This window comes from Ylistrum balloti, unplaced genomic scaffold (assembly GCF_031769215.1).
Source record: "Ylistrum balloti isolate Yb309-2 unplaced genomic scaffold, AGI_CSIRO_Ybal_v1 Utg369912, whole genome shotgun sequence".
Classification (NCBI taxonomy): domain Eukaryota; kingdom Metazoa; phylum Mollusca; class Bivalvia; order Pectinida; family Pectinidae; genus Ylistrum; species Ylistrum balloti.
In genome coordinates, this window is record NW_026782034.1 from 896,826 (window position 1) to 916,804 (window position 19,979).

General features: G+C 35.3%; 1 protein-coding gene across 1 annotated transcript; it reads left to right on the forward strand.

Moving 5' to 3' along the window:
- The first annotated feature begins 316 nt into the window (after positions 1-316).
- On the forward strand, positions 317-19,501 carry LOC132546748 (protein melted-like). The gene is made up of 16 exons (XM_060210467.1): positions 317-363; positions 1,520-1,731; positions 2,500-2,644; positions 3,129-3,303; positions 3,532-3,695; positions 4,467-4,676; positions 5,010-5,099; positions 5,772-5,896; positions 7,128-7,319; positions 9,035-9,164; positions 12,319-12,436; positions 12,993-13,132; positions 13,543-13,671; positions 14,323-14,472; positions 17,387-17,491; positions 18,768-19,501. Exons 2-16 carry the CDS (start codon positions 1,523-1,525, stop codon positions 19,098-19,100), a joined length of 2,415 nt encoding a protein of 804 aa, XP_060066450.1. The 5' UTR covers positions 317-363; positions 1,520-1,522; the 3' UTR covers positions 19,101-19,501.
- The last annotated feature ends 478 nt before the right edge of the window (positions 19,502-19,979 follow it).

Sequence of the window (19,979 nt, forward strand, 5' to 3'; positions counted from 1 at the left end):
TTTTCAGACGACAGGAAGTTTTGAATGGCCCGCGATGAATAAGGATTGGTTTGTGATTGGTTATTTTTTAACAGGTGCTTGCAGATTTGACAATTTTGTGCTTTTATCTGCATCTATTTCAAAGTCACTTACACGCATTTCATATTAGTGTTATGACATACTTTTATCCCCTATGCTGTCTCAAAATGAAGAGGATGGCTATATACAATATTTCATTATATACTAAAGTTTCCGGATGTTCGATTGTCTTTCGTTTCTAATTTTGTTTTCTTGTAATAGTTACCTCCCCTGACATATAAAATTGTGTCGTCCGATCCTATCTGACAGGTTATTTGTAAAATGGAATGTGGTTAAGTGTTTGGAGTAAGTATTCAGTACATTTTTTGTTGCATTGACATTTAGTCTTACTTGACTATTGACGTAATTTCTAAACCTTGTTCTTATGTTGGAATAATTTTCACCTGAGCGCACACCTGTGACATCTTATGAATGGATATGTAAGGTATACTATACTGTTCATGTCATGTCTGTCAGTCGGTAAACATGATATTATTGGCTATGTATAACAGTTAGTGTTGGTTTGGTACATTTCCTGTTAACTTTTCATTGTGTAGCCCGACTCATTTCTGAGTCTAATGTTGCACTAGGATTTGTATACGATCCTCTGCGGTCAGATTGTCACACTGTATAATAATAATTAGTCTGAAATTACGGCTCCACGCATGCATAGTTAATAAGCTTCTTATTACTGGTAAATAATAATACCAATAAATATATACACAATATTGAAAGCTCGCATACAATGACTAGATAACACCTGTTAAATAGCAACTACAAGCTATCATCCCTGAATTCATGAAAAAAATGTTGCATGATGAACCTACAGTACCCACAGTTTATAAAATGTAACTTCCATGTATAGTGCTGTTTTATACTATATCAATAACTTTTTGTTGTCACAAGGTTCAATCTTAGTGTACTCGTCAACTTTGATATATGTTGTACTTTACAGTAAACCAAAACAAATTAAAGGATTATTAAAGTAAAAAACACAGAAAAATTATAGGGGTAGGGGGCTTCATGATTACAAGCATGAAAAGTTAACAAACATGTCATAAATAAAAAAAGGAAAAACGTCACATTTCAACGATCCTTTCAACTGTTACATACAGACAAAATGTGAAAAATAATAACAGTTTATAAAATAACAGATTCCAACGAGCTAGACGGTTTCATTATTGAGATAAACCTTACTGAAAAGATATCATAAATATTTATATATACATTTTCATTTGATGAGTTCACCATTTACTTTTTACAAAAAGAAAAAAATGCCTTGGCTGAGCTGAACAAAGTTCAAAAAGGGTATCTTCAGGGATACTGTGTTTATATCAGCCGTATGAATATTGATCATGATATCTCATTAGGTATTTTCACAACAATTTGAAAAGACCTCTTTTGCATTTGATGCAATTAATTAATTTCTACCTGTCTTAAGGAAAAGTATGTTATTTTGCAGAAAATGCATGAATTGTTTGCCCAAGTGTTGAACAAGAAGGATTTATCAAAGGCAGGCGACCTTTTCTCTCTAGAGGACCGTGACATCAAGGGTGACCTTATAAGTGTCCTTCAGAAAATCGGGGAGATTATCGACAATAAAGACTATGCTTCTAACGACAATGACCAAAGTGTGGTGGAAATATGTGTTACCAGGGTGACAACAGCCATCAGGTAAAAACATAACATGTACCACCATAGGTAAGACAAAGACATGTTAACATGGTTACAATACACATAGACTCATGCCATCAATTAAAGCAGAAACACATTTTTCCTGGGTTATAATACAGCTGGTAAAAACATTGGCTTGAGTGAGTGAGTAAAGCATGTATCACCAGGATAACCACAACCATCAGGTAAAAACAGAAATGTTTGTTACCTGCAGAGTTTTCAGGCAAAATTTAGATTGATTGTGTTACCAAGGTTACCATTGCTGTCATGTAATATACAGAACTATTTGTAACCATGTTCAAGTTATACATATCTGCATATAAATTCATTAGATAATTATGAGTTGACAAATTTATGTTTTTTATATAAAAAGATATGATAGTATATACCTAATTGTTTAAATCTTTATTACTGGCAAATTCTAAACACACACTAAAGGGCCAACATCCAATTTCTTCTTAAAAGTGAAATATTCAGCAGCCCCCATCTAAAATTCCCTAGAGAGTAGATATCTGGCTCGTGGAATGGTAACCCTTACAGAAATGTGAAAGTGTATCTAGAGCTTTATATTCATTTTAGGTCACAAACATTACTGTAACTAATTAGGTAATCTGTTCTTGGTTTGAAAACGGTGGTTCAACAGTCTGCTGTTGTCTGATAAATGCAATTACATGTAACATTTGTCTTTACTCTGTGAAGATTGACCCTAAATATTCTTGAATATATCAGAAAAATAAATGCTAAAAATTCAGCAATACTTTCCTCCAGGGAAACTGAGAGTATTGAGGAGCATGCCATTGCCCTAGTACGCCTGTTGGAGCTATGTCAGAAACACAACCTGAATCCATCATCCCAGGAGAAGGATCCACCCCATGCCAAGATTGCCTCCGACATCATGAGCTGTCTCTTCATGGTCAGGTTCAAATCCTAATTCAGTTTTATCATTTGGATGTGTATGTATATAGGGAAGAGCCAAATTACGTTTGTTTCTAGGGCTTTGGTTCCTCAATGGGTAGAGCATTGGTCTGTATCATCTCTGATGAAGATCAGAGGTGTGGGGTTCAACATCCCTGTTATGTATATACCTAGTGATGTGGCTGTCAAATTTGGTTCAAACTCAAGGCAAAGATCAAGTATGACATTGTTGTGTTTCAGGCAGTCACATCCTTGACAACAGGGACATTGATGTCTTACAGACATTTTCTTGTTAAACAATGCATTAATTATTTACTACATCAGTTTAATTTTTTAAATGTTTAAGCAATTTTATGTATGATTTAAGAGGTAGCACAAAATTTTCAAAGAGAGGTTCTACTGTAATTGAAATAGAGTTTATTTTTGCAACATTTGTTTTTATCAATAAGATAATGATGAAAACTAAAATGTTATTTTTACAGCACTATGGCAAAGGGAAAGTAATGATCCTAGCAATACCAGTGGTTGTCAACTTTTTATGCTGTAATAATAAGGAACTGGGCCGCAATGTGTCAAGTTACTTATCCCTGGCTGCACTGGACAACGCTGACCTCCTGGCCAGACACATGGACCTCATCCTCAACAGTGTACTCAGAGGTGTGTAAATAATGCTATCTGGAATGTCTGTTTGAATAGCTATTTATACTTCAGAAAAGTAGAATGTCAGAGACTAGAATGTTTTCATCTTTAGTTTCAGTGTTTGGTTTACTTTGAAAATTGCACAATGAAAATAGCATGTTATAAAAGAAAAAACCACATTTATCTTTTCTGTATTGCTGACTTTAGAATGCCTGACATCCAACATGTATATTTGAATGCTCACAGGTAACTACATCCTGAGTACTGTGCTCCCCCAGATATTCACACAATGTCGACAGGCGGTCATTGATAAGACTGACCGTTTAGTTAAAATTGTGGACAAGTGTGAGCCATCCGAGAGACTCAGTCTGTTTCAAGTATTTGGAATGATTGCCAAGACTGACACTAAAGTAAGTTATTGATGTGTACTGAACACCTGCCTGTGTAACGGATTACTGCAAATTGATTACCCTGTCTGTTATGCAGTAAATGATTGTTAGGAATTCTGTCAGGAAGTAAATAGTTGTAGGGAAATCAGCCTTTTAGTAGTGATTGTTGGGAATTCTACATTGCCTTAAGTGATTTTAGGAATTCTGCCCTGCAGTAAGCGGTTGGACTCCAGCAACTAAATCAAATACTACATGTTATTGCTTATCATTTAAGTAATAACATTGATATTTAAAGTTTAACATAAGTGACAACTCTAAATTCATAGAAATCTACCTGTCAGAGGCTACAAATGGGATAATTCATTTAGTTAAATGACATCTAGGATTGTCATCCCCTTCAGACATCAGCAACTGGAAGCTTACAATTGAACCTAACCACCCACATATATTGAAATGTGTAATACCCATACATTTTCTTAAGTCAAATAAATGAAGGTTTCTTTTACCAGACACCAATTATAAATTTAATTCCCAAGAGTGTGCAATATTTTCCCAAATCTAAATTCAGGAAGGGACTCTTTAGTAGATAAAACAGAATTCCTGGCAGATTTAGTGTCATAGGTCCTGTACAGATGGTATCGCACCTTTGTTTAAGTATCAGTGTAGTCCATCTCATAACTTGAGTCAGAGGTCACCACCAAATTTCATTGTAAATACTACATACAGTGTAATTGAAATTCCTGATTTCCTTGTTTTCAAATAATTAAATACCAATATATGTTTTTGTTTCAGGTGCTTGAAAAGCATGTACCAAAGTTTGTAGAGTACCTGTCCTCAACTCCATTGTCCAGTATGATTTTGTGTCTGTTTGTTGACATGGCAACAGCCAATCCCTTTATATTTGTTGACCATGTGCCCACTCTACAGAAGGCTGCTGAGCAACAACCAACATTCCTTATACAAGTTATACAGATAATGGGTGCCCTAGCAACCCTTAACAAGGTAGAGTTGCATGTACTGTAAGTTTTGTTTTGTGGTGGTGAGATGAGGGAAGGGGGATTAGATTTTGAGAAATAGAAAGAACCTCTTTTGAAATATATTTGAATCAACTTGAAATTATTTACACATATTCCTTGAACAATCTTAGTATAATATATTGAACATTAAAACTGTTTTTTGACTTATTCATTCAGATTCCTACCCCCACCCCCATCCCACCTTTTTTTGGGAGGGGGATATTTTTTTGGACATGTTTATTTTCAACAACTTTAAGTAAGTGTTTTAAGATCAGCTTTTGTATGTTTTGTACAATAGAAATATTGATGTCTGTTTTAGGACTATGCCAGGAAGAGTATGGAGTACTTTGTGTCTCAGTTTGCTAGTGCAGACCAGACAGTACTTACTGTTATTTTACAGGAAATCAAGGTAGAGTCACAAGCTAGATGATTTGTAGAAATATTGTAACAGTATTTATCTTGTAATAAATTTGTGAAGGCAACTCATATGCCAAACTCCACCTAGGGAGGTGGGATTATGAGAAGGCAATGACACTGTCAAAGCATTTATTGGCATGTGTTTCAAAGTGTAGATAGGCATATTAATAGACATGAGCTTACTGACAGATTGAGTGACTAATTTTGAGTACAGAAGCGATTAAGCCAAAGTTGTAATCAAGGTTACATATTACATAGTATCTTATCAAACAGACAATTTAAAACATTAACTTTAGTCAAATTTTCAGATTTTTGAAATTCCTTTACAGAACTTTAAACCATCAGGTAACTTTGAAATATAAAACAGACATAACTCTCATGTAGTCCAGTGCTTGTCCCTTACTAACACGGACATATGTAATGTGAGTTGTGCTGCTTATGAAATATAATCCATGTGTACATCAATTCCTGATATACATATATAATCCAGAGATTTTAAACAAGATGCCTGTAATCACAGTCCTTATTCAGCTACTCTGTATCAAAAGTGTCCAGACACAATCATTTTTATTTATTTTTTTTTAATTTTTCCATTTTGGAGAAAAATCAGTTGGCTTATCATAATGGATTTGTTTCATATAGATGCTTTATATTATGAATTTAGGCACTCAGCTTAAACAACCATGATCTCCTGGCTTTGAATCTTGAGGAAATCTCAAAGTTGTCTCAAAATGGGTCCAGTGCAGTCAGAATCCTTGTCCAGCAGCTGAAGGAAGATAACAACAAATAGTTGAGTACCAGATTCAGAGATACAAGATCTAGTTCCATCTAACATGGAGTATCGCTCCATGTTGCTAAGATTTTGTCAAGAAATGCTTTAATGTTGACTGTGATAATGTTGATTTCCTTGAAAGATGAAAGTATTATTAAAGTATATTTTATCATTGTTTTCTTCCATGAAAGAGGAATGAAGATGTTGTTTCTTATGATAACCACAAGGTAAAATTAGTATAGAAAATGATAGTAATATGATGCATTTACTTCACATTTGTGACACCTTATTATTACATAGCTGTTTGGTTACTGATAAGATGCAAGAAAATATCTTTTTGCCTCTTAGCAATCTTTCATTATGAGCCCACCATCATCCTTCCCTCCGTCCATATGTAAACAGTTTTTGTTATCGCTGCTTCTTGAAAAGCGCCAGATTGATCTCTCTCAAATTTCCTACGTAGCTTCATTTTAGTCCTTGGATGATCGCGATTGATTTTGGGACTGATCAGAAAAACAAAACGGCCGACAGGGGGCCATCTTTGATTTTGACTTTGCAAGTTTGTTATTGCTATTTCTTGAGTATTACTGCTTAGATCTTTCTCATATTTAAAGTGTGGAGGCCCCTTGGTCCCTGGTTGTTCACGTTTGATTTTAGGACTGATCAGAGAAACAAAATGGGCAATAGGCAGCCATCATGGATTTCGCCTTGTAAAGTATGTTATCCCTATTTCTAAAGAAGTATTGGATGGATCTCTCAAATTTCAAATGTCAGTTCCCTTTGGTCTCTAGTTGTGTCTGTTTGATTTTGGGTCTGATCAGGAAATAAATAGGCTTCTAAGGGATCATCATTATGGATTTGGTAATTAAAGATTATCATCACTATTTCTGCAAAGAAATGTTTAAATTTCTCACCATTAAGAGCAAAAACAGAGAGGAAAAGAAGGGAAAAGATCCAACTATCAAAAAGCACATAAAGATCAAACAATGGTGGATGACAAGATACCTCTGGGATCTTCTCGTCACTTTTACAATCACATAAATTTCAGGTTTTACAAAATCTTAAATGATTTAGTCAATATATATATTATACAATATCTACATAATTTGAAAATTATAAAAATATATTTCAATTAAATTTCTGGTAGGTTGTGGTATTGAGCTTAACAATTGCTGAGATATACATGCTTTTTACTAACAGAAAAAATGCTAACATTATGCATGAAATAAAGTGTTTGTTCTTATTCAGCTCATCACCTGCTCCTGCAGAAAACACCAAACAGACACGATCAGTGTCAAGCCAGACAGAAGGGACAGTCACCATCATCACTGTTGGTAATCCTCCTAATGCTGCCTATCCGAGTGGTGCAGTGGCCATTCGTCACACAGCGCTGCCACCCAGCAACATGTCCAGCCAGCAGAGTCTGACCAAGTCATCACGGTATGTTGGATAGTTTCTGCTTCTACAGTTTTTCTTAAATTATCATGATGTATTGAGCACTCAATCAGTGTCTGAGTCTTTTTTATGTTTTTATACCTCAGCTCAGATGAAGATAGGGGTATAGTTATGGTTTGCTTTGTCCCTGTGTCTATCAAGCCATTTGACAGTTTCTGGAACATATCTCAACCACAGATTGGTGTGTGGTCTTTTGACTTAGTGCAATGATGCTCTAGATATCTCTGTCAAGCACCAAAAAAGAAGTCAGTACGACTTTGTTTGACATTGGACATTTTACCTTAGTTTGGGAAGTTTCCAGAGCATATCTCTGTTATTGTTTGGGTATGGCTTTCAGATCACTTTGTATGTGAGTACAGTATATGAAATGAAGGCATGACATCAGTTGAAGACATGGTAGATTTGGTAGGAAAGTGTAATGTAAAATTGATTATTTTGACCTCCTTTTGACCTTTGACATCAGATAGAATTGATTTTTGGTTCATATCTTGGCCAAAATTTCATGTATAGATATGAGGCTGAGTATGCCAGTACATGTACAAGTTTTTATCAGGAACCAAACTGATATTTGGGCTCTGACTTTGACCTTGACCTGAGAGCTACACAAATGACTATGGAAGCAGAAATGCTAATTTAGGTGATGTTGGGTGCCTCTGTATCCATACTGTATAACCATCAGTCTTTATTGGGGGATTAAGTTTTACTGATTTCATGGTTACTCAGAGTCCACAAATTCATGTGTCCATACACTGTTCTAATTAGTATTAGTGGCTTTATATAGCTGTATTTATCACGAAAACAAGTGCCCATGAAACAGTGATATTTTTTGGAAAAACACAAAAATTGAGCTGCATGAAAATAAATGGTTATACAGTCAGTGTTTTTGTGCTGACAGTATGGTTTTTATGATGTGTCCAACCAAGCATGATCTCCAGACCATTTTACTCTCACGTACAGGTTTGAGACATACTTGCATCTGTGGTTGTTTCCCTTCTGATGACACATTGTTTTTCCTCCAACAACCAAAATAGCATTGCTGCTTTAGCAGTGTCATGATTAAAAGCTCTAAAGAGCTTGTGTTGATTGTTGAATTTGTCAACAGCATGAAATAAAAGTAAATTTCATGGATAACAGGTTTATATTGATCTCTGTATGACCAGTTTTGTTGTTTTGTTTTGAACTTAGAACAAAGGGAAGTTTATTTTCAGTGAAAGTTCTATATTCATATAATATGTATGATGAATTTGGATGAATTTCAGAAGCCATTGATGCGACCAATTTTAAAGCTTGTGCAGATCATTCGTCATAATATGAATATCTTCCATGCTGTATTGTGGTAGAGCTCAAAGACAGTTGACTATTGAAAGTCTTGACTTTAGGCATATGATTATTTTGAGACTTAATTTTGACTGAAAGATGGTTATGAATGTTGAAAATTAACAGAAACATAGGTGCCAACATTGCTGTACAATAAGATTGATGAGCACAGCAGCATCAGGGCATTCAGCGGACCATTTGAATGTCCAGAACATTACTCTCTGATTTAAATGGAATGTTTGTATCCAGTTTATGACATCATATACATTTTTGTATATATTGGAAACTGTTTTATCCAAATCCTTAAGAGAAAAAAACCATTAAATCCCTATTGAATATTTATACTTTTACTTTACATAGAACTGATTGATATTTCTTTTCAGAGCGAGTGCTTCCCAAGCACGACTAACAATGGATCGTCCGGTCAGTCCATTGTCCAGCCAGTTCTCAGACCGCCTATCAATGACAAGTGCAATGACATATGGCAGTACACAGACTGGTCCACCTCTACCGGTAGGTATTCTGTTGTGTATAACAGTACACAAACTGGTCCACCTCTATCGGTAGGTATTCTTTTGTGTATAACAGGACACAGACTTGTCTACCTTTACTGGTAGGTATTCTTTTGTGTATAACAGTACACAGACTGGTCCACCTTTCCACCTTTACTGGTAGGTAGTCCACCTTTACTGGTAGGTATTCTGTTGTGACACAGACTTGTCTACCTCTGGTAGGTATTCTGTTGTGTATAACAGGACACAGACTGGTCCACCTTTACTGGTAGGTATTCTGTTGTGTATAACAGGACACAGACTTGTCTACCTTTACTGGTAGGTATTCTGTTGTGTATAACAGGACACAGACTGGTCCACCTTTACTGGTAGGTATTCTGTTGTGTATAACAGGACACAGACTGTTGTGTATAACAGGTCACACCTTTACTGTATTCTGTTGTGTATAACAGGACACAGACTGGTCCACCTTTACTGGTAGGTATTCTGTTGTGTATAACAGGACACAGACTGGTCCACCTTTACTGGTAGGTATTCTGTTGTGTATAACAGGACACAGACTGGTCCACCTTTACTGGTAGGTATTCTGTTGTGTATAACAGGACACAGACTGGTCCACCTTTACTGGTAGGTATTCTGTTGTGTATAACAGTACACAGACTGGTCCACCTTTACCGGTAGGTATTCTGTTGTGTATAACAGGACACAGACTGGTCCACCTTTACTGGTAGGTATTCTGTTGTGTATAACAGGACACAGACTTGTCTACCTTTACTGGTAGGTATTCTGTTGTGTATAACAGGACACAGACTGTGTATAACAGGACACAGACTCCACCTTTACTGGTAGGTATTCTGTTAGGTATTCTGTTGTGTATAACAGGACACAGACTGGTCCACCTTTACTGGTAGGTATTCTGTTGTGTATAACAGGACACAGACTTGTCTACCTTTACTGGTAGGTATTCTGTTGTGTATAACAGGACACAGACTGGTCCACCTTTACTGGTAGGTATTCTGTTGTGTATAACAGGACACAGACTGGTCCACCTTTACTGGTAGGTATTCTGTTGTGTATAACAGGACACAGACTTGTCTACCTTTACTGGTAGGTATTCTGTTGTGTATAACAGGACACAGACTGGTCCACCTCTACCGGTAGGTATTCTGTTGTGTATAACAGGACACAGACTTGTCTACCTTTACTGGTAGGTATTCTGTTGTGTATAACAGGACACAGACTGGTCCACCTCTATCGTTAGGTATTCTGTTGTGTATAACAGTACACAGACTGGTCCACCTCTACCGGTAGGTATTCTGTTGTGTAAAACAGTACACAGACTGGTCCACCTTTACTGGTAGGTATTCTGTTGTGCATAAAAATTTTGGGCCATGTTCAAATGTGAATCGTGCACAATAAAGATCTTTCAGTGTTTTCAAAAATAGAGCAGACATGATAATGCTAGTTGACAGGTTAGGCCTAGGATAGCATTAGGGGCTATGTATCAGGAAATTAACACTGACATCCAATATATCTTAGACATATCTAAATTCCTGTAGAGTAGGAACCCTTCAACTTCTGTCAATGGGAGGTCATCATGTGTGTATCCCACCCTCTCCAATCACTCCTAACTTCTGTCAATGGGAGGTCATCATGTGTGTATCCCACCCTCTCCCATCACTCCTAACTTCTGTCAATGGGAGGTCATCATGTGTGTATCCCACCCTCTCCAATCACTCCTAACTTCTGTCAATGGGAGGTCATCATGTTTGTATCCCACCCTCTCCCATCACTCCTAACTTCTGTCAATGGGAGGTCATCATGTGTGTATCCCACCCTCTCCCATCACTCCTAACTTCTGTCAATGGGAGGTCATCATGTGTGTATCCCACCCTCTCCCATCACTCCTAACTCCAGGCTGTAACAGTGAACGTAAAACTTGTTATATAAACAAATAGATACCTTTACCATTATTAATTTATTTTCTACATGTTAGTGTTTAATTGGATATCTGCAGGTACCAAGAAAACTAGAACATTAGAGGACAAACACAAATATCAATTATTATCAATTAATGATTATTAGGTGTTAATTATGTTTTGATCTTATACTAATCTGTAAATAACAACAAATTGTCTATGATGTATGTAGTAACTCAGTTTCTATCTATCCTGTTTTTAATCGCTTTCCATTTGAAATTGTTTTCTGCTTTTGTGTAATTGTGAGTATAATTAAATGATCGAGTATGCTGTGATTAAGCTTCCTACGAGTCCTGGATAAAATGACACATACTTTTCTAAATTGTCACATGAAAATCAGGAATTTGTTGGTGATAAGAAAATGCCTAGTGATAGAGTCACAGAAAAACTGTAAACAACCAAGTCTTTGTAAACTGTATATTACATTGTTGTATTATGTACTTGAGTATTAAATAGCCTCTGGGCTGTGTGTAATCCTCATTTAAGAATCAATTATGTCATGCTTTGCACCTTTCCATGCCCCTGTAAATGTACCTTTTTTGTTGGTTGGTGTTCAGAAAGGGGAAAAATTGTGTGTATATTTAGGGTCTGTAAAAGTCACTTATTTAAATGATTTGTTAATGTAATATTTATTCTCGTAACTATTTGCCTCTCTCATCTGTCCGATTAAAATTAACGTTGATTTGTGTTCTCTTTCCTTAAACTATGTGAAGCAGAGTGTGGTTTATATAACATAGATGTATAGATAGTAGTTTAATGAGATTGCCTCTCTTATCTTCCAAGCCATGAAATAGCATGCTTCTGAAATTTTACAATTTTATTTCAAATTCAAATTTTATTTACTTATTCACATTTCAGCATGATCAATGTCAGGAGAGTTGATTCTTCCATCTCAAATTAATTTGTGAATGTGCCATGTTTCATAGATTTACATTAGTGCCAAAAATTAAAAAAAAAAACCCATAATTATGGCTACAACAATGTCTGATTACATATTCAGCGCAAAATTGCTTTAGAGAATATATTGAACATGTTTTTTAGACAGATATGTTATGATAATTAAAAATACAATTATTGTGCAGACATCTGTTAATGTTGACCCTCGTGGTATGTTGTTGTGTACATTTACTATTTACTGATATTTGTATAAAGTCCTATGTCCGTTTATATCAACAGCCAGAGCCTCTGCGTGACGGGGTCCAGAACTTCTGTGAAAAACACATGCCCATCATTCGGAATTTCATAGAGAGTATCTCTGTGCGTATTCCTCTGCCTTCTAAGTGTAGCATTATCAGTAAGTATTGTGTTTTTATAAAATGTACTAACTAGTAAGGCTGTTTTTTATCCATTTATGACACGAAGCCGAAAGGGAATGGTGCCTGTTTGTAAACTTAAGATTTGAATGACGATTAAAAAAATAAAAAAAGTTTTAATTATTTTGAAATAGTGTTAAAATTTTTACAGAGGATAAATCCTGTATGTAGTAGTAATCTTACCACATAAACGTTTTTATTGTAATACTTAAAACGGCTTCAGCAAAACTTACTTATTTTTTGCTGACTTATGACTTATCTAATACCTGGGTACTTGTATTAAAAAAGAAAACAAAAAGGAAAGAAAAATAATAATGATAATAATATTGCATGGATTTTGATTAAGAGATAATTCCAAGGCTGATTTGATTACTATTGCAGCATATGTGTTTTGAGTTTCAAAAAGGCTGCTTTAATTGGTCACAGGATGAACATAATTGGTTACAGGAAAATGGACAGGCAAGATGTTGTACCTTATATACTTATGACAAAAAAAAAAAGCTTCTTGGTGACAGATATATATTTGATGTGTTGTAGATGGGCGCCACAAGCGGTATATAAGACTCAACTTCCTGTGTGGTGGTCAAGGTGACCAATGTCTCTATGGCAACACCTATTTTTCTCTCAATACCAAAGTACCAAAAACCTGGATCCATGTAATGTTTCTGGCTGTACAGGTATATCCATATAATATATTACCATATAATTCATATAGTACAATATTTATCCTGCAATAAGCCCACACATTTACTCTGACCCAATTTTGGAAGATGGGCTTATTACAGGTCAATAGCAGTTTCTGTCTTTTAGCCGAATTCGCAATTGTTGTAAGTCAGGGTTTATTGGCAGGAGTGGGTTAACTATTGTGTTGTATTGATCGGGTACATTTTGGTTTAGTTAACCAATGTACTACATTGCTGCAGAAAGATAAACAGACAGTTATAGTTTTATATTGTGCTAAACTAATTTGTTGTAGTCTAGATTTTAACCCTTAAGAATTATAACAATACATATCCTTCTTTATGATATAATGTTTATATCAATCTTAGAGTGATGCAATGGCAGAAAATTTATTGAATTTTCACAGGCCCAGTCTACCTCAGCGCTGAATCAGAATGATGCCAGTATCCAGTCATTACGGGGCTGTTGGGACAGTCTCTGGGGTGACCGGAGCAGTTTCCTCACCCTTGTCACCTCTTCATTCCCCTCACCTAAGGTTGGTTTTACCAGGGACGGCAACGGGATGGTCTAGGGGTCTCATGCCCAGGTCTATTTATAGAAAACCGTCCCTTTGAGACTTACCAGATCTAAAAATGATTTGATAAGTATCAGTAATTTCATGGAATATACATACACTCATTTTGAATATTTTTATACATCCAATCTCTCTAAAAAATAAGGGGAAAAGTTAGCATAATTAAAGTTTGTCCAATTATTGGGTAAAGCTGAAATATTAGAGTAAGAATTTATGTTATGGTTGAATAATCATAATGTGACTTATTTAACTTCTTGTAATATGAATAATAAAGGAATATTAATAAAGGAAGCAAGAGTTGATTTCCTTGTTTAAACTTTGTTTCATAAACACAACAAAATTCTACAGTATCAGGGTTTCCTTATTGCAAACTGATACACAAAATATTCCACCATTCCATAAAAATGTTACATGCTAGGCTGGCAAGAAGAAATATTTCCATGCTTATAATGCCAACTTTTACATCCAGACCACAGTTACTCATAAATTTTTGAGGCATTTTTGACTTGTAGTACAGAGTATTTCATGCTGAAAACCCTACTTAATATTATGCTATGGATAATAGTTGTAAAAAAGTATCTATATTTTGCTTTATTGTTGTATAAACTTCAGGACCAGGACATCCTTTTACAAGAGCTTCAGAGTTCTCGGTTCTTTGATGTATTTGAGTTCAATGCTGCTAAGAAGTATTGGGCCTGTTTCATGTGCAATCACCCAGAGAAGATGTTAGATCTGCTGCAGAATGGCAACCCTGTGATAGCTGTAAGTGCTACATAGTCTGCTTAGATTGACAGTAGAATAAAACACAGTAGAAAGTCTAGTCAATATGAAAGACTGATAGCCCTGTAAGAGTTCATATGATCCTTGAAATTTTTTGTTAAGCAGCATCTAACTAGTGAATGTCTTTCATCATATCTTAAAGGAATGTTCTCAACAAGAAATCTGTGGATGTTCTGCATCTTTTAAGAACCTCTCCTGATGGCTTTTCAAATCATTTTCATAATCAAATATTATATGTGCAGTGAATTCAGAAAAAACAAAATTCATGGTAGTAACCCTGGTCAATTCAAGATTATATTAGATTTCCAAAGAGAGCACATTTCTCATATGACATTTTGAAAACGAAAGTAGAAGCATATATCCAATCCAAGCGACGGTGACTCTAAGTAAAATGAAAATGGACCATTTTCTCTCGTTTTTTTTTTATTTTAGACACGCACGCTACATATATATACAACTCAGAGGTACTTTATTTCATGAAAAATCACTAGTAACTTCACAATAAGGATTCCATCCAATGAGTCATCATATTTGTTTGTAGTGCATTTGCAGGTGCAAGTTATCCATTTTATAAATTGATCTGACTAAATACCGTAAATGTTGAAATTTTTGACATAGAATTTAATTGAGCTGACTAAATACCGTAAATGTTGATATTTTTGACATAGAATTTAATTGATCTGACTAAATACCATAAATGTTGAAATTTTTGACATAGAAGAATTTGAGCTGACTAAATACTGTAAATGTTGAAATTTTTGACATAGAATTTAATTGAGCTGACTAAATACGGTAAATGTTGACATAGAATTTAATTGAGCTGACTAAATACGGTAAATGTTGAAATTTTTGACATAGAATTTAATTGATCTGACTAAATACCGTAAATGTTGATATTTTTGACATGGGAGAATTTAATTGAGCTGACTAAATACCGTAAATGTTGAAATTTTTGACATAGGAAAATTTAATTGATCTGACTAAATACCGTAAATGTTGAAATTTTCACATGGGAGAAATTCACATTAGATTTGTGACCATCATTAGTCTACGAAAATTCCCGAACAAATATGGTTTTGTGATGTACATGTCTATGGTACATGTATTTGTGAAACAGGTTTGCAAAATGAACATCCTGAATGATTACAGATATAGAAATTAAATGCAATTAATATAACATAATAACATCTTGTCATACACAATTAATCAGGGTGGTACATGTATTTTAATTAACAATCTCCAAACAGATTTTGTGAGAAGATCTTGTTGCACCCTGAAGCTGAGAAGCTATTAGATAAAAGTTACCTGTGTAATTAGATGTATTTATACATACCACATGTTGTAAAACATGTTAAATAGGTTGGAATGATTATTTGATGCCTTGGAGTTAAATTACATCCAGCTATTGTGGTAGAAAGTCACTCAGGATGCTATATTGTAAAAATACTGCTGTAAAATTCTGTCATTAATGACTGGGCATTCATCCATTACTCTCTCACAGTGTAGTCAGACTTTACACATTTGTCATTAATGACTCAGCATTCATCCATTACTCTCTCACAGTGTAGTCAGACTTTACACATTTGTCATTAATGACTCGGCATTCATCTATTACTCTCTCACAGTGTAGTCAGACTTTACACATTTGTCATTAATGACTCAGCATTCATCTATTACTCTCTCACAGTGTAGTCAGACTTTACACATTTGTCATTAATGACTCAGCATTCATCCATTACTCTCTCACAGTGTAGTCTTTACACATTTGTCATTAATGACTCGGCATTCATCTATTACTCTCTCACAGTGTAGTCAGACTTTACACATTTGTCATTAATCTCAGCATTCATCCATTACTCTCTCACAGTGTAGTCAGACTTTACACATTTGTCATTAATGACTCGGCATTCATCCATTACTCTCTCACAGTGTAGTCAGACTTTACACATTTGTCATTAATGACTCGGCATTCATCCATTACTCTCTCACAGTGTAGTCAGACTTTACACATTTGTCATTAATGACTCGGCATTCATCCATTACTCTCTCACAGTGTAGTCAGACTTTACACATTTGTCATTAATGACTCAGCATTCATCCATTACTCTCTCACAGTGTGGTCAGACTTTACACATTTGTCATTAATGACTCAGCATTCATCCATTACTCTCTCACAGTGTGGTCAGACTTTACACATTTGTCATTAATGACTCAGCATTCATCCATTACTCTCTCACAGTGTAGTCAGACTTTACACATTTGTCATTAATGACTCAGCATTCATCCATTACTCTCTCACAGTGTAGTCAGACTTTACACATTTGTCATTAATGACTCGGCATTCATCCATTACTCTCTCACAGTGTAGTCAGACTTTACACATTTGTCATTAATGACTCGGCATTCATCCATTACTCTCTCACAGTGTAGTCAGACTTTACACATTTGTCATTAATGACTCGGCATTCATCCATTACTCTTTCACAGTGTAGTCAGACTTTACACATTTGTCATTAATGACTCAGCATTCATCCATTACTCTCTCACAGTGTAGTCAGACTTTACACATTGATTTATATCCTGATCAGGAAATGCTTTTGGATTTTGAGTTTTTCGTATAGAGAAGCTTTTTATTTCATTATGATAAATTTGAACTACTTTTTTGGACTTTGCCATTAGCTCTGTTTTCATCAACATAGTAAATTACCATATAATTCAATCTCTTTGTTATGACATAATCCAGAATTTCTGCAGACAAATTCCCAGCAGTCCAAGTCATGCTGGTAAATATTGATCTGAATATGTGTGTTTGCCTATCTCTGAGAGTTGGAGAGTAGAACCACTACCCAGAAATTTGTGTAATTTTCTTCTCAAACTTATACCATTCCATTCACAGGGACAACTCAAAGAGAAGAAAGGAAGATGGAAGTTTTTAAAACGTTGGAAGACAAGATACTTCACATTATCAGGGGCACAAATCACCTACAACAAGAGTCATTCTGTTAGTACATATTGACAGTTTAACAGAACACATACATCAACACTGTACTGGAAAACCAAAGTTTATATACATTTTCAGCCTCAATACTGGAAAATAAATACTGTAGCACAAAAACTGAAAATAATGTCAGTGTCACAAGACTTACAATACTTTATCAAAATCTAAAGTCTTTGACAAATCTTCATTATACTGTCAAGAACTCAAATGTATTCTGTCATCTTTTATATGGTCACTGAGGCACCATTTTTGTGTTGCTTCCCAAGGCAACAAATATGTATTACTATGTCATGCATCCCCGTCAGTTTTTCTCGTGATAACTTGTGTTCATTTTGGCTGATCTACCTCAAACTTTATACAGTGCTTCCTTATCAAAAGTGCTTGCTTGGGATTGCTTTTCAGGTCTGATTGTCAAAGGTCAAGGTCACTGTTACTATAAATAGGATTTTTTTTTTATGATAACTTCAATGCACTTTGGCCGATTTACCTCAAACATCATATATTGCTTCCTTATCAGAAGTGCTTCCTTGGGATTGCTTCGGAGGTTTGAAGGTTAAAGGTCAGGGACAATGTTATCATATATAGGAGATTGGTTTTCATGCAATAACTTGAGTTTTCTGTGGATAATTATACTCAAACTTCATGCAGTGCTTCATGAGCCTTGCATGGGATTGCTTTTTATGTTTAAAGGTCAAAGGTCTAGGTCATTGTTACTATAAGTAGAAGATTTGTTTTTGTACAGTAACCTTAAGAAAGGTACTTGCGTTTTAGGTCAAGGTCATCGTAGCTGTAAAATGAAAATTGGTTTTGTGTGATTACTTTGAGCATTTTTTGGAAAATTAGACTAAACTTCATACAATGCTTCTTAACCAAAGGGGTTTGTTTGAGATCGCTTTTCAGTTGGGGTTTCCCTGTTCCTGCTGTATTTAGTCAAACAAATTATATATGGAGTAAATACAAGGAATATCTGTGGCTATTTTTCAATAAAACTCATCTTCAGAAACCTTGCTGGGCAAGTGACGCATGCACATCCATGAAACTCTTATATTCATAACAGTTGGGTGATTCTGATGTGTCTTTGATATCCTTATATATAGATATGTATATATATATATATTCAGTTGTAGTGATATTCAAAATAAAGTATTGTAGCATAATATTCTTAAAGAGAATTAGAAAAAAAAAATACCCAAAATGTACGAGATACTTGTTATTTAAGGTATGACCTTGTGTTATATCAGTAGATCATGGTTTAACTCATTTTTTTCCCTTTTTGTAGAGAAAAGAAACACTTCCAGTCAGTAAGATTCAGAGTGTCAAAGCTGTTCGTAAGGGAGTGAGGGACATTCCAAAAGCTTTTGAGATCTTCACAGGTGATCAGACCTACACATTCAAAGCTAAAGGGCAACAAAATATTGAACAGTGGGTCCAGTGTCTGCACATAGCTGTGGCTCGGGTCCAGACGACAGATAAAGACAAAACAATGAAGGAGAGTGAGGCAGGTGTTACAGATAACAATTCTATGCCAGCAGCCCCAAACAATGGTGAAGTTAGTCCCCAAAACAATGTTGTTATTGAGCGACCACGCTCTGTGATGGATACCAAGTTATAGCAATTACAGTAAAACCTAGAGAGGTTGTGATTAAGTCAACACTCTTTAGAGGTTTTGGTTGAATGAACACTCTGTAGAGACTCTAATCGTGCAAACACTCTCTAGAGGCTTTGGTTGAGTGATACCTAAGAATGTTTCGGTTGAACACAAGCCTAACAATGAACGGTTTTGTTGAGTAATTCTGTAAGTAACAGGATTGCCTTGGGAGGATTTGGTTGAATGACATAGATACCTTGGGAAGATTTGGTTGGATGACATAGATACAGATGAATGGTTTGGTTGAAATGAAGTAGATAGCTGAAAAGAGTTTAGTTGAATTACCTAGATACTTTTTATTGGGTGTCTCAGAAGGATTTGTTTGAATGAACTAGATGACATAAGAGAGTTTGGTTGAATGACCTGTAACTGAGAAATGTTTTGTTGATTGACCTATATACCTAGAGAAGGTTTAGTTGAATGACCTAGATACCTAGGGAAGGTTTAGTTGAATGACCTTGATACTCACGGAAGATTTTGTTGAAGAAACTAGATACCTAGGGAAGGTTTCGTTGTATGACCTAGATACCTAAAGAAGGTTTAGTTGAATGACCTAGATACCTAGAGAAGGTTTAGTTGATTGACCTAGATACCTAGAGGGAAGGTTTAGTTGTATGACCTAAATACCTAGGGAAGGTTTAGTTGAATGACGTAAATACCTAGGGAAGGTTTAGTTGAATGACGTAAATACCTAGGGACGGTTTAGTTAAATGACCTAGATACCTAGAGAAGGTTTAGTTGTATGACCTAGATACCTAGAGAAGGTTTAGTTGAATGACCTAGATACCTAGAGAAGGTTTAGTTCATTGACCTAGATACCTAGAGAAGGTTTAGTTGATTGAC

Coding starts and splice junctions, on each gene's coding strand:
- LOC132546748 (XM_060210467.1), top strand. CDS start 1,523: ATGCATGAATTGTTTGCCCAAGTGTTGAACAAGAAGGATTTATCAAAG. Junction 2,645..3,128: donor TCATGAGCTGTCTCTTCATG/GTCAGGTTCAAA, acceptor TTATTTTTACAG/CACTATGGCAAAGGGAAAGT. Junction 3,696..4,466: donor TTGCCAAGACTGACACTAAA/GTAAGTTATTGA, acceptor TTTTTGTTTCAG/GTGCTTGAAAAGCATGTACC.